Raw genomic sequence first — 20,833 nt, 5'->3', positions numbered from 1 at the left:
TTAATGTGTATAAAAAATTGGAGGCTGGCTCTGGTGTTGGAGTTGATCTGGCAAGCTTTATGACCTTGATGACTTCCTGCCCGTGGTCAACAATGTGAGGCCGGCTCCAGCGTTGGAGTTGATCTGGCGCTAATTTTTTTTAAATAATACATTGTTTTATTAATTTTCATAAATATTACACTGGGTATATTTTTTTCAAAAATAATACACCATCGGCCCACTGCAGGCCGACTAGGCCTAGTCGGCCCACAGCAGGCCGATTGGATTCCAGTCGGCCTCCCCTATCGGCCCACTGTGGGCTGATTGGGTCCTGTTGGCCCACTGTGGGCTGACTGGAGCTAATTGGCCCGCTGTGGGCTAATTGTTTTTGCAAAAAATAGGCATAAAAATATATGTTTAAAAAAATGTTAATCATGTAATTAAAATATGTTAAACGTGTGTAAAAAATGTTCCTGATATATACAAAAAACGTACAATATATATGCAAAAATATTGACATAAAAAATTATGTTTTAAAAAGTGTTAATCATGTATTTAAAAATTGTTAAATATGTGTATAAAAAATGTTCCTATTTATACAAAAAATATAGAATGTGTATGAAAAAATGTTGACACCAACAAATTATGTTGGTGAGTTGGTGACAAAAAATAAATCAAGGTTGTGAAAAAAATATGATTGGTTGCTCTTTTTGTATGGAACTGGAACATTTTTTTCAAACATATTTTTTTGGTGTCAACTTTTTTTCATACACATTCTATATTTTTTTTATAGATAAGGAACATTTTTTATACACACATTTAACAATTTTTAATCATGTATTTGAAAAAATGTCAACTTTTCAAACATAATTTTTTGGTATCAACTCTTTTTCATACACATTCTATATTTTTTTTATAAATAAGGAACATTTTTTATACACACATTTAACAATTTTTAAACACACGCTTAACACTTTTCAAAACATATTTTTTATGTCAACATTTTTGCATATATATTTTATATTTTTTGTATACATCAGGAACACTTTTTTATACACGTTTAACATTTTTTAATGACATGGTTAACATTTTTTTAAACATATATTTTTTATGCCAATTAGCTCACGCAATCAGCCCACAGTGGGCCGACAAGGGCCAGTCGGCCAGCTGTAGGCCGACTGGAATCTAATCGGCCTGCTGTGGGCCGACTAGGCCCAGTCGGCCTGCAGCGGGCCGACGGTGTATTATTTTTGAATTTTTTTATCTGGCATAATATTTATGAAAATTAATAAAAAAAATGTATTATTTAAAAAAAAATAGCTGATCTGTCAAGCTTTGTGACGTTAATGACTTCCTGTCCGTGATCAACAATGTGGGGCTGACTCTGGTGTTGGAGCAGCTTGAGGTGGCATGCCATCAACCTGTTCAAGAGGAAGAAGAGGGTTGGCCCTAAGGATTTCAGTGTATTTTCCCCTATTTTTAGCAATCTTTATACTATTGATTGGGTCAATAGATCGGCAAGGACCGCCTGCATCATCATCATTTCATCTGCATAATCCTCCTTGTTGGACAAGTCGAAGGAGGACTCAATGTAGTGCTCATAGATGTACTCCATGTCTGAATCCATTGCTCCGAAGAAGGAAGGAAAACCATAGGTGGATTGTACCTTCCGGTGGATGGTCGAGAAGTGTGGAATGACGACGTAGGCAATGCGCATGGCGGCTGGATGGAATGGCAGAGGCCCGTCAAGGGCTTGTCGGTTAGCCCGGGTGATACAACGATGGTGTGAGGGAGGAAGCAGATATAGAGCAAGGGGAAAGGGATAGCGACACGGCGTTCGAGTGTGGTTCTGTTTGGGACAAGGGTGTCGAAATACTACGTGGTGAAGGTGTGGAACCCCCGTAAAGCCCCCCTAGTTTGCTTTCAGTTTGCAGGAAAACGGCCAACCAAACTGGCACATGAACAGATGCAGAACAATGTTGGATTGCAAAGTGCGTCCGGACGGTTGCAGACAGTTTGAGAGTTTGCTTTGAAGATGCCCTAATTCAATTCGTTCTATAATTTATAAGGACAAAAATGAAAGTTGAGGCACGAAATAGAAATACGCACCCCCTTCGTCTTAAAATAAGTGGCGCTGATTTAATATAACTTTAGTATAAAGTTGTATAAAATCAACGACATTTTTTTTGTGATGGAAATAGTATTGCCCTTTGTCTCATAGTATTAGTCCTCGCTCAAATAGATATATGTATATAACACTAAAATATGTCTAGGTGCATCCATTTTAATGACAACTAATATGAGGAGGAGGAGGGAGTACTATTTATCAACTTTGTTTTCGAAAATCCATCTCTGCATCTGAGTTCATCTGCACCGCGCTGACAAAAAAAAATCAAAACAAATACTAGAAAAATTTAAAAATTCTAACTTTTTTGTGGGGTAGATAATTTGTTGCGTGAGACCCGCTCCAAATTTCAAGTCATTTGGATATATGAGCAACTCTCAGCAAAAAAGACAAATTGGGGTCTTTAAAAATGTTTAGTGTTCATGTACTGTTTTGATTCGATTTGTCTTTTTTCCGAGATCTGCTCAGATGTCCAAATGACTTGAAATTTGAAGCAGGTCTCACGCATCAAAATTTCTACCACACAAAATTTTTTAAATTTGTTTTGTATTTTTTATGAATTTTTTTTCCAACCGGATGCAGATGAGCCGGGCCACCGAAACGCCCTGCTCCTTTGGTTTTCCTTTTTTTTATGGGTGGGGGAAACCTTCTTCTCTTTTCGACGGAAACGAAACGAAATCGCCGCCGCATCCCCATCTGCCGTGCCGTCGCCGGCGCACTCCTCCTCCAATGGCTTCTACCCACCGACCACCTCCTCTCTCACAGCCCAATTCCTTCCTTCCGCTCGCCGCTTCCTCCTCTTCCGTCGCCTCCTCCGGACGGCCGACCGGTTCCTGGGGGCGGATCTCACGCGCAGCAGAAGGAGGATGCAGCCGCCGCCGGGAGAAGCAACGGGCTGCCTCGACGGCAGCAAGGTGAGCTGGTGAGCACTGACCCGCATTTTCCGCTCCGGCGTTGTTTTTTATTTGTTTCTTTATTTATTTATTGTTGGATCGCATCGACGTGTGTGAAATCGATTCTAACAAGTCCCCTACCTACTCCATTAATCTTGCATTGCACGCATGGGCCGAGCAAGGATTCCAGGTTGCTGCAGGCGTGGGTCTAGATGATTTACTTTAAAGTTCATTAGCAAAAAGAACAACCACCACATGCACAAAGTCTAAAGTTAATCAACTATCCAAGCATGTTAAATATCAAATCATGACCTGTTGTTGTCGGCTTTAGCGCCAATCTGTATGATGATGCACCCAACTGAAATTAAACAAAGGTAAAAGTTGTAAAGCCATCTTATTCCTCTCAATGAACTCTGCATACTACACACCCCCTCCTAATACTAATACAGGTCCATCTCTTCTTATGAAGGGAACACATGCCCAGCTCTACTAACAAGCCATATTCTGCATCATCTGTCGGGAAATTGTCATTTGATATTTTTCTGCCCATCGTTCTGGTCTAGGGTGAGAGAGGGTCGCGCTTGCTCAAGCGGACTTCCATAAGGAGCAGCTATTGCGCCATGGTCACATGTTGCATGCGGTGAGTGGTGCGCTTTTGTTTAGAGCAATCACCGCAAGCAAGGGCTTCTCGATCTACTCTGAGTTCATGCTCCCAGATCCAGGTAAATCTCTTACCAGGCTATGGATTATCTGCCTACATTTTTGCCTTTGGAGAGGTGATTTACCTTTCGTTTGTATACACACAGTGCTCTGTACGTTTTAGACCTTTACTTGTACTGGTACGAGCAGCAGGACCCAACATCCATCAATCTTGAAGGTAATATCATATTTCCTCTGTTTAGCTGCCTTTGCTTGCATCTATCAATCTAGGTGCCTTAAGTTTGCCTATTTCTGTTGTTTCTCATGCTTATAACTCGTTCATCATGTACTCATGTTAGCATTCTGGTACGCCCCTTCCCTTTCCTTTTTGCTGATAATCTTAATTAGCTACAACGAGTAATGGAGATGATGTGTTGGTTCATCTTTGTTACAGCAAAAGGAAGCGGAAATGACGATGGTCCTGGATGCCTTCGCATCCTACTTGCAAAACATGCTCACGGAGATGGTGAGTGAAGAGGTGCACATGCTGCTTGGAGTCACAAATGAGATCAAGAAGATGGACGTCAAGCTTAAGGACCTCAAGAACTTCCTCGCCGACGCTGACCGGAGAAACATCACCGACGAGAGTGTGCAAGAGTGGGTGGCCCAGCTCAAGCGTGCCATGTATGAAGCAACAGATATCCTTGACCTCTGTCAGCTCAAGGCCATGGAGCGCGGTCCATCCCCTGCAGATGTGGGGTGCTTCAATCCCTTGCTCTTCTGCATGCGGAATCCCTCCCATGCCCATGACATCGGCACCCGCATCAAGGCGCTCAACCAGAATCTTGATGCCATCAAGGAGCGAAGCTCTGCTTTGAGCTTCATACCACTTGGTTCCTCTGAAGATCATAGCAGCAAGATCCATGGCTCTCATTCCGGTGATACCAGGCGTGAGACGTCAGGGGAGTTTGATCAGTCGGGTGTAGTCGGAGAGAAGATCGAACAAGATACAAAAAAGCTGGTTGAGACCATGCTAACTGAAAAGGAGGGCAACACCAACATCATGGTGGTCGCCATTGTTGGTGTCGGCGGAATTGGCAAGACCACTCTTGCGCAAAAGGTCTTCAATGATGAAGCCTTGAATGCTGAGTTCGAGAAGCCGATATGGTTGAGCATCAACAAGGACTTTGACAAGGTTGAGTTGCTTAGGACAATCATCACGCAAGCCGGGGGAGTAGTACATGGGGGTGAAAAGGCGTTGGCTGTGCTTCAGCCAATCCTTGCCACTACCTTGAAAGGGAAGAAGCTATTCCTGGTGCTAGATGATGTTTGGAACCATAGAGCATGGGATGATGTGCTTAAAACATCATTGGCTAATGTTGTGGCTCGTGGTAGCCGAGTCCTCGTCACTACTAGAGATGAAACAGTAGCTCGAAGGATGAAAGCTGTGCTTCCCTACCACCACGTGGACAAATTAGAGGAGGAGGATGGCTGGTTATTGCTGAAGAAACAGGTGTGTAACTAAACTCCATGTATTTTTAGTATTACTAGCTCCATTCTTAATTTGGGATAGAGATAATAATAATTGGGTACACTCTTTTATGTAGTATTTTTCTTTGAGATTAAAACATGGACTCATACAACACGGACACTACATATACTTATGCCACAGCACATGCACCTGCCGCATGTGTACTGTCTGTACAGAAGGCACAATATTTTGACCCTGTATCAAATTTAGGTTGATGAAAATTGGACAGCCATGCTCCCACAACAACACTAGGCCTCATGTATCGTTTTCTGATTATAGTTGTAATTAGGAGTAATTAATTCTTTTCTTTTTTTGCAACTGTGACTCAAAGAATTTTTTGCTATGTTGCCTCTGTTTCCCCCCTTAGAAAGCTAAAATTTTGGAATATAGGTAACTGCCACCTAAAACGTAAGTCCAAACAAAATCAATAATTATGATCGTATAAATGTTCTTTGATTTATAAAAGGTGAAAAACTGTGGTATTATTCTTCCATTTCCATCATATTCACAAATACACAGTCCATCCTTGGGTTAAAACTCGGTCGTGTTTGGCATACGTGGTACAGTACTATACCACAAATCCACAATATGAAAAAGTTGTATTCGGTAGAATGACACTAAAGCGTGCCCTGCCCATGAATAGGTTTAGCCAACCCGTCCCATGATCTGCCAACACGAATGCAAATAAGAGCTGGTACTTGACATTCTTCTACCTATATGGATGTCCAGAATATAAAATTGCATACATACAATAATATACTCCCTCCGATTCATAATAAGCGTCGCAACTTTGAACTAAGGTGCGACACTTAATGACTCTGTTTTCCGGAGAATGAATCTGTGTAGTTTCTGAGACGAGAGATTGAACTAAGCATCTTGTGCTACAAGAGTGAGAAACTTAACATCTTGTCTGGTTGAGCATGTTATGGTTATAGTCACTCACATGCTAGGCACCCAGTTGGCAGCAACATCCCTGCTTAGCAGTTCATTCACTTGATAGTGTACATTAACTGATATTTCGTGGCTCTCTTTTCTCCACTAGCCTATTATTGACTAATATTTAATTGACACTACCAGTTAATAAGCGGCTATTTTTTTTCTCAAGGAAATCACTCCTTATTGACTCTATCAGTTCAACTGCTTCCAGATATTATCAAGTGAGATTGATGACCGTGACATTGATATGCTCAAGGATATTGGAGTGCAAATTGTAGCAAAATGTGATGGTTTGCCTCTTGCTGTCAAAGTAATGGGAGGAGTCTTGTGTCAGAAGGACAGAAAACACCGTGAGTGGGAGATGGTTCTGAATGATTCTATATGGTCAATATCTGGACTGCCCGAAGAGCTGAACCATGCAGTATATTTAAGCTATGAAGATTTACCTTCTTGTGCCAAACAATGCTTTCTACACTACTCCCTTCTCCCTAAAACCACAGTGTTCCGTTGCAATGAAATCACTGGCATGTGGCTTAGTGAAGGATTTCTTCACGGAACTTCCGATGACTTGGAAGAACTAGGAAGCAAGTACTATAAGGAGCTGATACTGAGGAATCTTATAGAGCCAAATACAAATTATGTTGATCAAGTTGTTTGCAACATGCATGATGTTGTTCGCTCATTTGCTCAATTTGTTGCTAGAGATGAGGCACTAGCAGCTCACAGTGGAGAAACTAGTATTGTTGGTAAACTTAGTGCACATGATTTTCTTCGGTTATCTCTAGAAAGCAAAGCATTGGAATCAGATAGGTTAAACTGGAGTTCCCTGCAAGCACAAAAGGCATTGAGGGTACTAATGTCAGTTGGGTATATAGATATCAAGCCTGGTGATTCGTTGGTTCATTTTCCATGTCTACGAACTTTACATATCGATTCTGCAAATGTTGTAGCTTTGCTTGAATCTTTGCATGAACTCAAGCACCTGAGGTACTTGTCCTTAAAGAACACTAATATATCTAGTCTGCCTGATAGCATTGGAAAGATGAAATTCTTGCAGTACATTAGCCTTCAAGAATGCAAACAATTTGTGAAACTTCCGCATAGCTTTGTAAAGTTAGGGCCGCTAAGGTACCTTAACTTCATTGCAACAAGCATAGAAGGCATACCTAGGGGGTTTCATGCTCTAACGAACTTGAGGGTATTAGTTGGGTTTCCAGCCCATGTGGATGGTGATTGGTGTAGTTTGGAAGAGTTGGGTTCTCTTTCTCAGCTCAATCATCTTGAATTGGACAGATTGGATAATATAACTGCTTCCTCATCTGCAGCAAAGGCAAAGCTTGCCGACAAGGTGCATCTTACTATTCTATACTTAAATTGTGGTAGTATATTGGGAGATGATGGGCTGATTAAAGAGGAAGATGGTGTCTCCGATAAAGAGCAACAACAGATCGAGAAGGTGTTCGATGAGCTCTGCCCTCCACCCAGGTTAGAAGATCTTGAGATCAAAGGATATTTTGGCCGATGGCTCCCAAGGTGGATGATGTCATCATCAGTTATGCCCCTCAAGAGCTTGAGGATTATGTTCATTACTGACCTGGCTTGCTGCACACAACTTCCTGATGGCCTTTGTCAGCTCCCTTATTTGGAGTTCATTCAGATCAATCGTGCTCCAGCCATCAAGCGTGTTGGAACTGAATTCATACAATCCTACAATCACCACAGTCCCCGTCCTTTCCAGATGGTGGCTGCATTTCCGAAATTGCATGAGTTGTATTTTATAGGAATGGTGGAATGGGAGGAGTGGGAGTGGGAGGAGCAAATGCAAGCCTTTCCTGTCTTGCAGAAACTTATGCTACAGCGCTGCAAATTGAAGTGTCTTCCTCCTGTACTTGCCTCCCAGGCAAGGGCTTTGAATAAATTATCCATATACCGTGTCCACAGTCTCATCTCTCTAGAGAACTTTCCATCTCTGGTTGACCTGGAACTAGATGAAAACCTTGACCTGGAGATGATCACTAATCTTCCAAGACTGCAGAAGCTTACCATTGAAAACTGCCCAAAGCTGAAGGTGTTGGAGGGCGTTCCTGCACTCCATAGGCTCGTTCTTGCGTATAACGACATGGAAACAATCCCAAAATACATGGGAGGTATAAACCCAAGGCATTTGGAGCTATACTGCAGCCTAGCACTGCTCGTTTCCGTAGCTGCGGGACAATCTAGCCCTGAGTGGGACAAGTTCAGCCATGTTGAGCATGTCAAGGCATATGCACGCGAAGGAGGTAATTCAAGGAAATGGTATGTCTTGTACGCAGCTGATCCCTACAATTTGGAGACAAATGTCAGCCGTTCTTTCATGTCCAGAGGTAATTTCACATTGCTCGCTCATCTTAGTTTGTCTATTTATTCTGGTTATTTGAACTATTCTGTTTGTTTTGTACATTTTGTCAGTATGTTGGAGTTTGAATATGTTGCCAACTATTCTAAAGTAGGACAACAATAACATGCTAGTAATGCCTTTTCTCTTTAGAAATAGATGACTGGCTTTTTATCATTTTGTAATGGCTATTTGTTGACCAATGCTATTTTCTGATTTGGCGAGTCCGTCATTTGCTTAGTTACTATTGTTCTCACTTGTTCCTTACTGCTCATATGTTATTTCATCTCACTGTTTTAACTCTTGTCACAGTTGAGTTCTTGACTTGCAAGCTTTAGTCCGTCATCCACTTTTATCATTTTTTTCTCATGCAGGAACCTTAACCTCCTTTGAGGACACACAACAATTTGGGTATGTCTTCAAAATGACAAGAAAAACATTTAGCTACATCTGCAGCTTGGTTATGAAGCCGTCAATGGAAGATATGAACAACTACACATTTGTTGACGGGAGGGTACTTTCTTTAGAAGATCGAGTGGCCGTTGCTCTGAGAAGGTTGCAATCTAGTGAGCTACCGGAGTCCATAGGGTCCTCCCTTGGTGTGAGCGAGTCAACTCTCTTGTTGGTAACCGAGAGCTTCATTGTGGCTGTGGACAAGAGAGCAGGGCACCATTCGCGCTGGCCAGACTCCAGCGAAATGGATAAGGTCAAATCCATGTTTGAAAAGATCCACAATATGCATAACTGCTGCGGTGTTATATGTACAACTCACATCCCATTTGGACAATGCTGGGACCGTGAGAAGAATGAAACCATCCTAGTACAACTCGTCATTGATCCAGCGATGAGGTTCAGGACCATTTGGTGGGGACGGATAAGCAGCATGGACCAGTCAAGCATTTTGCATGAATCTTATTTTTTCAAGGAGTGTGAGAAGGGTGCTCGGCTGAATGGCAGCAAGTTGAAGGTTGGATTAGATGGACCAGAAGTCGGGGAATACATAATTGGTGATGCAGGATACCCGCTTCTCCCATGGCTACTCACACCTTACCAGGAAGAAGACCTCTCATATTCCAAAGCAGAGTTCAATAGTAGACACAACGCAGCCACAACCTGCGCTCAGAAGGCGCTGGCAAGGTTCAGAGACACATGGACGTACCTGCAGGGAGAGACGTCGTGCCCTGTCAATCAGAAAACTATAGTTGCCACAATCCATGCCTGCTGCTACTTGCATAATATAATCATTGATATGGAAGATGATGCAGCCATGCCGAGTGTTAAGAAGCCGGATTACAGTGGGGAAGTGCGCCAGTTAGCAAATGAGGATGCCGGCAGAGCAAGGGATATGCTGGCGCAATACTTCTCGACCACCATGTCATCCAAATCAGGAGGTGAACTAACACAACTTCTCCTACATCTTAATTTGTTCATTTGGTTGCCAGGTCCACTAATATTTCATAATCATTTCCTCCTGCTGTTTCCATCCTTTATATGTTTTTTTAGTCGGCTTGGTGGATGTAGAGGAGGACGATGAAGTGGCTGCAACAGGCTTAGGGGATGAAAACAAGGAACAAGAAGCAGAGACAACGGCAGCAGAGGAAGAGAGGCAATGTTAGGTACATTTTCCTACTTGATTTTAGGTACTACTGCTTGGTACATTTTCCTGCTTCATTCTAGGCACGCGCTGTGCTTAGAGTCTTGGTATTCCCTCCCTCAGTTCCAGCAATATCAAACTACTGGCAACGTGTTAAGCAGAACACTATCATCTAGTAGCTGAAACTCTTGTGTAGTTTGTTTAATAGCATTATGATTCAGATAAAAATAAACTTATAGCTGCTATACTATGCGCGGAAATAAAATTCTTGATATATTAAACCCTGGTGATTGGCCGTACATCTGATATAGATTAAAACCTTGGTTTGGCCAGGTGAAAGGGAAGTTGACATCGGTCCTGCTGGTTGGAGCTTTAGAATGCATGAATCCAGAGAAGCCCTGGAATGGAGCAACAGACTAACTTGGTGCTGCAACTGGAATTGAAGTTGAATGTTTTCTTAAGTTTGGTCATGTATCTATTAGGCAAAGACAAGTATTATGTAGTCTGCACTTTATGTGTGTGCAGTAAGCTTTAACTGACGGACAAATGTGGCTAGCTGCTTGGAGACTATCTTCAATTTGCATCCATCAGTTGATGCAAACTGAAGAATTTGCAGACATAATGGCATGCAGTTCTGTGTATTTATGAAATACATATGTTTGGGCCAGTAGTTTTACAAAATGGAAGGGCTATTGACGAAGTCCCTGATGCCAAGACATAACGCGACATGATGGACTCCAGTAGTAGTAAAAAAACTCCAGTAAAACAGATGTTTCTTAGCTGGCTTGTATGTCTGAAGTGCGGTGGCCATTCTCATGTAATAGTAATCAACTTGTTCAGACATAACAAGGGCCATTTGGCAGTACTTACTGCTACCAATTAATAGTAGTATGAGAAAAGGTAAGAAAGACGTAGACTGATATCTTAAGGCAAATCTTCCTAAGATCAGCCTTCAAACTCCAGTAGTGGTAAAACAGAGTCATCTTTCTTTAATTGGCGTGTTGATTGGTTGGAGACAAGAGGAGGATGGAGCAGATCTTCCCAGCTAAGGTCCCAATTGCCATCTCCTACACATGCATGGATCAACTAGTTAAGTTCTAGTGTTGTTGGACTTTTGGACTTAAACAAAGATATAGTACTAGTAGTAAATCTTTACCAGAGAGCACTTCAGCATTAGTACAAGGTTCCAAAGAGTGGGTAAACCAGCAGGTCCTCTGATCAATGTACATTAGTTAATTAATCATGGCCTGAAGGCTAGAGCTAATTTACTGTTTTTCTGCGGTCTGCGCGATGCCTCGATATAGGAGGGAACATGTTTGGAGGGAGGCAAATTGGGGACAGAGGCATCCCATTGTGACACATTGCTAGCTAGTACTCTCTCCGTTCCATAATGTAAGACCGTTTTGCAAGCAGTTTGTTATTGCTGGCCCATTGCCAACGCCCTACAGCTTTGCTTCCTAAAGACCTCCAGTGGTCTCAGTGACTCAGCCCATTTGGCTTGCGTTCATCATTATTCCTAAATCGCATACCGTACTCTAAATGTGAACAATGGATCTTTTCCTGCAAATGGAGTGAACAGCTGATTGGTTCATCATTTTGCAGGCTGCAGGTGCACGGTCTGGGTGTTCAATCACCACAACACGAAAGTGCTGGGCCCCCCCTGGTGGAAAGGTTTGTTTGGCGGCGCAACAACGGCTATCAAGAAAGAGAACAACGCGAAGAACGAGAAATGGTTTTTGTCTTGAATCAGCAAAGGAGGCTTGCATTGAGTTTTCAAAGGAGAAGTGTCTAATGCACCATTTTCTGAGCAAGGATTGCCTCTCAAGGTCTCCTTGAAAACACTGATTTTGTTATATGGGAGGATGCTGGGCATAGCAAAACAGCATCAGCATGCTCGTCTGTTGCAAATTAACAGCCACTACAAAGGAAGTGACTTGTTAGAAAGCTTAGCATCTGAAGACAATAGCGACTCAGGGTGATGACTTATCAGAGGCATCACAGGATGCTGGGCATATGTTTTGGAGCTGGTTTCATCAAATGAAATGGTGGCACTATGTTGAACGATCTTTTGTTGCTGTAACTAGATCTTGCCTGCCTGGCTGAAGTCCACGGTGTCAAGTGCTCATCTTGTTGTTGGATCTTCCAGAGAAAGTGCCCATGTGCCGAAGACAGCATTTTGGAAACAACGGTGGCTGGCTACCACTTCATTGGCTAGTTTGCCCGCCGCCACAGGTTCAGCGCGTGGCCCGGGGCGTGGCAACAAGTTTCTTTGTTGACTTGTACTCCCTCCGGCGGAAAATATTTGTCGGAGGAATGGATGTATCTAGACGTATTTTAGTTTTAGATACATCCATTTTTATGCATTTCTCCGACAAGTATTTCAGTACGGAGGGAGTAGATAAAATGTCACTGTTTAGCGCTGTTGTGCACTGTAGCGATGAAGTTCTCTCGGGACGTTGTGCTGGGCTGGCGACGCAACCGACCCATGCATCCATGGATGGCACAGGTCAACAATGAGGACGAAGCAAAGCCAAGCCAAACCGTGTTGCCGAATTTATACAACCACTTTCTTTCCACCATCGCTCAAGGCCTCACCCTCACGCACGCACGTGTTTTTCGTTGTACTGCTCCTATGCTATACAGCAGAAAACCAGCTACGTACGTCTCCATGGAAAAATAATACCCATGCCTGGCAAAGGAGCTGACCTTTTACTTTTAGTGATGAAGACCTACACTACACAGCAAACAAGTGGCAACTACTCCCTCCGTTCCAAAATAAATGACTCAACTTTGTACTAACTTTAATATAAAGTTGGGTCATCTATTTTGGAACGGAGGGAGTACATCGAAAGGGACCTTTTCAGGTGGAAACTCAACTGTGCAGTCTACAACTTGCAAGGGGCTCAACTGGTGCGTTGCCCGGCCGACTGTTGAGGCATTGGATGTATACGATCCAGATCGAACACACTGAATTTCTGACTGTTACTACTACGTTGCTCTCATTCCCTAGCCGGGCCAGGTTCCCTTCCTACTACAGTTTCGTCACTTGTTCTCTCAAAGTTTCCAGCTCTTCCTGTGTTGCTCCTTCACGCATCTTAATTATAGCCCGGTCTTGCAAGTTCGCCGCCCGCTTAATTGTTAACGGTGCATACTAATCTGGGCTTTGAAGGACATGCAGAGCGAGCAGCAGACGTCATCCGATCGCATGACGTCGATCCATCTTGTATATATCTCAGTGTGCTGCCCGGCAGCTTAGCTTGACTAGCCTAACTGGTTTCGAGCCCTGCCAACCTCCCAGAAGCTTCATTACCTGTAATGCGCTGTGAATCACTCTCGCGCTCAACCAGCTGGTTGTCGAGATATCCAAGCCAGTACTCGACGCTCAGGCCGTGGCTGTCCTCGACACCGCCTGGATCCTCATCTCCGGTCTCCTCGATATTGCGCGGTCCGAGCTCGTCATCCGCCAGATGTCTCGCCTCTTGGGCAAGGTGGTGGTGGTCGACGAGCTCTCATTGCGCAAGGAGGAGGAGGTGCGGGTCAAGGTCAAGTGCCTCGACTCCTCCAAGCTGCGCACTTTGGTTCGAGTCTTCTTCAACGACCAGGGCTTCGACCTCAGGATCGCCCCCGAGCCTCCCAACCACGTTGGGCGTCCCCGCTCCCTCGACGTCGGCCCCCCTGTGACAACCCGGGGGGCGGCGGAGACTACCACAGCCACCACTGCTCTCGTTCTCACCGCTCGGATGAGGAGGGGGCGTCCGAGGACTCCCGCTCCCCATCCCCCTCGCCCCCCCTCCGTCTGCGGGGGGCAAGGCCGCCAGGCCGCCTCTCGCCCCCCGGTGGATGGCCCGCCGATCTCTGACGTGTCGCCATCCGAGGGGAGCAACATCTCCAGTGTGGGCCTGGTGGTCTGCCCGGCCTCCTCCCCGCGCTCCCCCACCTCGTCCCCGCCACCTGTGCTGGCCCCGGTCGGCCTGCTCGGCGACCTGCTCTCCGACTCTTCGGCGGCGCCCGCGGGTGGGGGGACGCCTCCTGTGGTTGTCCCCCCAACTCCGGCTTCGCCTCCCCCCGTCGCCGTCTCCTCCCCGCAGCCTGACGCTCCTCCGGCCCCGTCGTCTCCACGGGCTCCCTCGGAGGCCTGCTCTCCGGCCCCCAGTGCGCCTCCTCCCCCTCTGGCCGCACCATCACCCCCGGCCCAGATCTTCCTCGGCTGTGCTGGGTCGGGACTGCTGCCCTCCCCTCCGTCGTCTCCTGGGGCGGGGGCGGCCCGGATCATCACGCCTCTAGCGGCCCAGCCCCCCCTCCCCGGTCTGCCGCCTACTCCCGTCGTAGTCGGTCGGCCTCCTCCCCGGTGGTGGCCTCCCGCCGGAGTGCTCGGCTGGACGCTGCCCACCCTGAGGGCACCCGGCGCTGCCCATCCCCGAGTGGGCGGAGGTACGCCCTCCATTCCCTCCTCTGCTTCGTCTTGTTCTTTCTCTGCGCTTGAGTCTGTTCCGCTGGGTCATCTCGCCAAAGTGGCCTCCGACTCCGCGATCATTTTCCGAGGGGAAGTTGGCCCCCCTCTCGCCCAGATCGCGGCCATCAGAGCCCGTGAGGTTCTCGATGGGAAACTTGTGGAGGCCGGGGCGGCCCTCCTCGTTCCCCCAGCCGCCTCTACGTCTGGGGGATCTTCCTCTCCGCCTCGGCCGCAGCCGACGGCCCCTCCTCCCTCGGTGGCCGTGCCGGAGATTCGGGGACACACCCGCTCCCGCACGGCGGCCCTTCGTGCACTTAGCGCTTCCTGTGTTCTGGGGTCAAGCAGCCCCCAATGGCTCCTTAATGCGGGCCCTCTTCTGGAACATCCGCGGCTTCGGCCATGATGGCCGCCGCCGCCAGTTAGTGGAATACATGCGAGATGAGCACATCGACATCGTGGCTGTGCAAGAGACCATGCGTCACGATTTTGCGCTCCCTGAGCTTGACCGGTTGAGCTCTCACCTCTTTGCGTGGCACTGGCTCCCTTCTAGTGGGAGCGCGGGCCACTCGGGTGGCATCCTTTTAGGTGTGAAGGATGCCACCTTTGAGGTGGGCAGCATGGATAGGGGCGAATTCTTCGTCAGCATGGAGCTTTTCGAGAGGTTGCTCAACTTCAAGTGGGAGATCATCATTGTCTATGGACCGGCCGATCATAGTAGGTCGGCCTCCTTCTTGGAGGAGCTCCACCGGAAAATCTCGGCCGCCTCCCTCCCCGTGGTTGTCGGGGGCGACTTCAACCTACTGCGCGTTGCGGAGGACAAGAACAATGGCAATGTTTGCTTTTCCCGGATGGACATGTTTAACGACTTCATTGCCGACCTCGCCCTCCGGGAGATTGATCGGGTTGGGGCCCGTTTTACTTGGACCAACCGACAAGCCTCCCCGACCCTGTCCGTCTTGGACAGGGTCCTAGTTTCCCCGGAATGGGACCTCCGATGCCCCCTAGCCTCTCTTCGCGCCATCACCCGGATTTGTTCCGACCACGTCCCCTTGCTCCTCTCCTCCGCGGACGAGCGTCCGCCGATCCCCCCTTGGTTCCGGTTTGAGACCTTCTGGCTTTCCCAGGCCGGGTTTACCGACGCCGTCTGTGCTCGGTGGATCGAGGCTCGGGCCCACCCTCACCCTCGCCCCCCTTCTGCTATTGACGCGTGGCACTTCTATGTGAAGTGTGGCCGGCAATTTATGAAGGGCTGGGGGGCCAACCTGGGCCGTGACGCCAGGGAGCGTAAGAAGGTGTTGCTCACCGCGATCCAGGCCCTCGACTTTCGGGCTGACGCGGTGGGTCTCTCCCCAGACGAGTGGCTCTCCCGCTATGACCTCGAAGACCAGCTCTTCGTGATTTACACCGATGAGGAAGCCTATTGGCGCCTTTGGGGCGCTCAGCATTGGGTCCTGAAGGGTGACGCGAATATGGCTTACTTCCAGGCGATTGCCAACGGGCGCCGTAGACGCAACACCATTCCCTGCCTTTGGGATGGGGTAACCCTCCTCCAGGACCCCCGGGACATCCGCTCCCATGTCGACGGCTTCTATCGTTCCCTCTTCTCTCCCGCTCCTCGGAGCGGCATCTCCCTCGCCCCTGATTGTTGGGCCGGTGCCCAACTTGTCTCTGACGCAGAGAACGCGTCCCTGACGGCCCCCTTCTCTGAGCAGGAGGTCTGGGAGGCCATCAAGGGTATGAACTCCTCCTCTGCTCCGGGCCCGGACGGTCTTCCGGTCATTTTCTTCCAGACCTTCTGGAACATGATTAAACCAGAGGTCATGGCCATCTTTGATGAATTCTTCGTGGGATCTATTGACCTAGGACGCCTCAACTTCGGGACCATCTCCCTCATCCCCAAGGTCCCTGGGGCGACTGACATCCGCCAGTTCCGCCCGATTACGGTCATTAACGTGATCTTCCGGATCCTGGCCAAGGGGTACGCCAATAGGGTGACCCTGCTTGCAGATCGGATTACCCACCCTAACCAATCAGCCTTCATTAAGGGTCGGTACATCCTGGATGGTGTCCTGGTGCTTCATGAGGTCCGGGTCAAGCGCCTGAAGGTGGTCTTTCTGAAGATCGATTTTCACAAAGCCTATGATACGGTTAGCTGGTCCTTCCTTAGGGAAGTCCTTCTTCGGAAGGGCTTTGACGACCGGTGGATCACGAGAGTCATGCAAATGGTCTCTTGCGGTCGCACGGCGGTCAACATCAACGGCGAGATCGGTCCCTTCTTCCCTACCCTATGTGGGGTGCGCCAAGGCGACCCCTTCTCCCCGTTCCTCTTCAATATGGTCGTGGACGCTTTGGCCTCCATTCTCGATAAGGCTAAAGCCGCGGGCCACATCCGAGGTATTACCCCCCACCTCTCTGGGGGCTCGGGAATCTCCATTCTCCAGTATGTTGACGACACGATCATCATGGTCGAAGGCTCGGAGATGGACATCACCAACCTCAAGTTCCTCCTTCTTTGCTTCCAACAGATGTCGGGCCTCAAGATCAACTTCGATAAGAGCGATGTTATGGTGATGGGATATTCCCCCGCTGAGTCTGTGGCCATTGCCAACAGACTTAATTTCCGCCTGGGCTCTTTCCCCACTACCTACCTTGGGACGCCCATTAGTGACTCGCGCCTCTCTGTCGCAGACCTACGCCCCTCCGTGACCAAGCTCCAGACCAGATGCGAGCCCTGGCAGGGGAGGTGGCTTTCCAAGGCGGCCCGGACTATCCTTATCAACTCCTCCCTCTCCAGCCTCCTCTTGTTTCTTATGAGTTTCTACAGCCTCCATGAATCTCTCCATAAGGAGATCGCCAAAATCCAGTCCTGATTCTACTGGGCTGGCGAACATGGCAAGCAGAAGTATCACATGGTCAGCTGGCCTGACATCTGCAAGCCCAGGGAGCAGGGTGGATTGGGCATCATGTGCTCTAAACGGATGAATATTGCCCTTCTATCCCGGTGGCTGTGGCGTATCACGCAGGGTCATGGTGGCCTCTGGCTGGACATTATCCGGAATAAGTACCTGCGTGGTCAACCCCTTGCCTTCTGCCAGAAATCGGGAGGTTCTTAGTTCTGGCAGTCCCTCGTCCAGCTTCTTCCGGTGCTCCGCATTGGTACCTCTATCTCGATGGGGTCCGGCCTCTTGATGCTCTTCTGGTTTGATCGCTGGGCCGGCGACTCTCCCTTTGCGGCCCGCTTCCCCACCCTCTTCTCTATCGATGTCGACCCCATGATCTCTGTTGATAGGGCCCTTCTTGACTTAGGGCGCCTCGCTTTCCGTCGGCCATTTGGGCCGGCGGAATCCGCCGCCTGGCGTGAGTTGCTTGACTGCGTTGCTCTGCATGAGCCGGTGGTGGATGGGGATCAGGAGCTTGTGCGCTGGCACCTAGAGCCGTCGGGCCAGTTCTCTACCAAATTGCTATACTTGGCCATTGCCCCCTCCTCCGCTCCCCTCCCCCTATCGATGGTGTGGTCCGTCCGCGTCCCCCTGAAGATTCGCATCTTCATGTGGCAGTGGATCCGTGGACGGATCCCGTCCGGTGTGGAGGTCCGCAAGCGTAATGGCCCGGGCACTGGTATCTGCCCCCTCTGTGCTGTTCCCGAGGACTCCAACCACATCTTCTTCGCCTGCATCTCCGCCCGGTTCCTCTGGAGCTGCTTTTGCGAGATTGTCGGTGGGAGTTAGTGCCACACCAATTTCCCGGACTTATTTGCTGAACTCCAATTGTCCCCTTCGTCCTCCCGCCACATTAGGTGGCTCGAGGTTGGGGTCCTTGCCTGGACGCTTTGGACCGTTCGCAATAAGCTAGTGATCCAGCGTACTCCTCTTCGTCGCGCTACTGATGCTCTCTACAAATTCTCGGGTTTCTTGCAGCTTTGGCGGCCGCTTAGCCGCCCCCTGGATCGGGATGCCATCTCTGCCTTCATCGCCGATCTCCGCTTGATGGCCATCCGCCTGTCGCCCCCGCCGCCGCCGCCTCCGCCGGAGCCTGACTAGATCGCCTGCACTGGGCAGGCTCTGTTTTTTCTCTTTCTTCTGGGCTTGTTGAGCTGTGCCCTCAGCAGAACCTTAATACTTTGTTGTGGTACTTGGGTGGTGTGTGTGTGTGAACCTGTTATGGTTGTATGTCTTGTGGCGGTTTGCTTTATTTATAAAGCGGGGCGAAAGCCTTTTTCGGTAATCAGCAGAGCAGATTGCAGTTGGACCTGCCAGCAGATGCACATATATAAGTATATGGCTCATTGTTTTCAGGTCAAGTCAACTCATACATGGATATATACATAGCAATAGCCTTTGGTAGGCCATCACATTACCCTACTCAATAATGTAATGCATGCTTTTTATATACTACTGCTGCTGATACATTTTGTAGTGGTCATATCATATCATATCGAATTGTAGTAGGATCTATGATCAATCAATGTAGCACTTCGCAGATTGATTATCCACTTCTAGATTTGTGTCTTGTGCTAGATAAGTAGTATGTGCGTGATGCATGGGTTGAGCCTTAGCTTTAGGAGACTAAGCTACCGATTAGCTTAGCTCCTGGCCGGCAGCTTACCTTCATCAGATTAGTCTCCAGCCTTGCAAATTTCCCAGTAGCTTGTTTTTTGTTTACCCACAAGGATGCATGCAAAAGTCAAGAGACAGAAAGAGAGATTCCCGTTTCAGTGCGCGAAGAAGCAACTAAGAAATTCAGAAAAATGCACAACCTCAATTTTTCCTTTGATCATGCATGCGCGATCGCTTTTCCGACTTCCTTCAGAAATTAACAGCCATAAATTCTCGTCACGAGCAAGACCTCATCAACTTATTTCTTGGTCACACTCGTAAGAGGAGAAGCGCAAAAAGAGGGGAAAAGGAGGGGGGGGGGGGGGGGGGTTGGCATTTATCTGGAGTGCGTTCTGCGGCAAAAGGGCCCCTGCGTTGCAATGGGAGGGAAAAAAATGTAATGTCCAATGACCATGACAACACTTTGCAGCATCACCAATAACATTTTGTTAGATTTCATTAACATTTTTTAATACACGAATTTATTCTAAAAATATCATGAACAGTTTTTTTATTTCCCAATATTTGTTTTCAAAATTAAGAATATTTTTTGAATATGCGAACATTTTTCTTAATCCACAATCATTCCGTGATTTATTGAACATTTTATTTTAAAATTATCTTTCTTTTTTAATTTTCGGAATTTTTTTGAAGTACCAAAATATTTAAAGGAGAAAAAACAAAAAGGAAAAAAGAAAAATAAAAAAGGTAAAAACAGGCCACCCGCCGAAGGGACATTTGTTTTCAAAATTTCGATTATTTTATGAATACGCGAACATTTTTCTTAATCCACAATCATTCCGTGATTTATTGAACATTCTATTTTAAAATTATCTTTCTTTTTTAATTTTCGGAATTTTTTTGAAGTACCAAAATATTTAAAGGAGAAAAAACAAAAAGTAAAAAAGAAAAATAAAAAAGGTAAAAACAGGCCACCCGCCGAAGGGACATTTGTTTTCAAAATTGCGATTATTTTATGAATATGCGAACATTTTTCTTAATCCACAATCATTCCGTGATTTATTGAACATTTTATTTTAAAATTATCTTTCTTTTTTAATTTTCGGAATTTTTTTGAAGTACCAAAATATTTAAAGGAGAAAAAACAAAAAGGAAAAAAGAAAAATAAAAAAGGTAAAAACAGGCCACCCGCCGAAGGGACATTTGTTTTCAAAATTGCGATTATTTTATGAATATGCGAACATTTTCCTTAATCCACAATCATTCCGTGATTTATTGAACATTTTATTATAAAATTATCTTTCTTTTTTAATTTTCGGAATTTTTTTGAAGTACCAAAATATTTAAAGGAGAAAAAACAAAAAGGAAAAAAGAAAAATAAAAAAGGTAAAAACAGGCCACCCGCCGAAGGGACATTTGTTTTCAAAATTGCGATTATTTTATGAATATGCGAACATTATTCTTAATCCACAATCATTCCGTGATTTATTGAACATTTTATTTTAAAATTATCTTTCTTTTTTAATTTTCGGAATTTTTTTGAAGTACCAAAATATTTAAAGGAGTAAAAACAAAAAGGAAAAAAGAAAAATAAAAAAGGTCAAAACAGGCCACCCGCCGAAGGGACATTTGTTTTCAGAATTGCGATTATTTTATGAATATGCGAACATTTTTCTTAATCCACAATCATTCCGTGATTTATTGAACATTTTATTTTAAAATTATCTTTCTTTTTTAATTTTCGGAATTTTTT

The 20,833-nt window shown here is 46.5% G+C and overlaps 1 protein-coding gene across 3 annotated transcripts; it reads left to right on the top strand.

The window, feature by feature from the left end:
• Positions 1-2,745: 2,745 nt before the first annotated feature.
• On the top strand, positions 2,746-10,752 carry LOC123135708 (disease resistance protein RGA2). Of its 3 annotated transcripts, none has more exons than XM_044554892.1 (8): positions 2,746-3,018; positions 3,561-3,719; positions 3,804-3,874; positions 4,091-5,149; positions 6,315-8,466; positions 8,852-9,868; positions 9,981-10,093; positions 10,405-10,752. In XM_044554892.1, exons 4-7 carry the CDS (start codon positions 4,106-4,108, stop codon positions 10,091-10,093), a joined length of 4,326 nt encoding a protein of 1,441 aa, XP_044410827.1. In that variant the 5' UTR covers positions 2,746-3,018; positions 3,561-3,719; positions 3,804-3,874; positions 4,091-4,105; the 3' UTR covers positions 10,405-10,752. The 3 variants fall into 3 exon arrangements, with proteins under 3 accessions (XP_044410827.1, XP_044410825.1, XP_044410826.1); XM_044554890.1 differs by having other exon boundaries at positions 2,746-3,026; XM_044554891.1 differs by lacking the exon at positions 2,746-3,018 and adding an exon at positions 3,069-3,371 and having other exon boundaries at positions 3,467-3,719.
• Positions 10,753-20,833: the final 10,081 nt, after the last annotated feature.

The sequence above is a fragment of the Triticum aestivum genome, chromosome 6B (genome assembly GCF_018294505.1).
Source record: "Triticum aestivum cultivar Chinese Spring chromosome 6B, IWGSC CS RefSeq v2.1, whole genome shotgun sequence".
In the NCBI taxonomy this organism is placed as follows: domain Eukaryota; kingdom Viridiplantae; phylum Streptophyta; class Magnoliopsida; order Poales; family Poaceae; genus Triticum; species Triticum aestivum.
Note: the sequence above shows the minus strand (reverse complement) of the source record. Positions and strands in the feature narration are given on the sequence as shown.

Coding starts and splice junctions, on each gene's coding strand:
- LOC123135708 (XM_044554892.1), top strand. CDS start 4,106: ATGACGATGGTCCTGGATGCCTTCGCATCCTACTTGCAAAACATGCTC. Junction 8,467..8,851: donor CCGTTCTTTCATGTCCAGAG/GTAATTTCACAT, acceptor TTTCTCATGCAG/GAACCTTAACCTCCTTTGAG. Junction 9,869..9,980: donor CATGTCATCCAAATCAGGAG/GTGAACTAACAC, acceptor ATGTTTTTTTAG/TCGGCTTGGTGGATGTAGAG.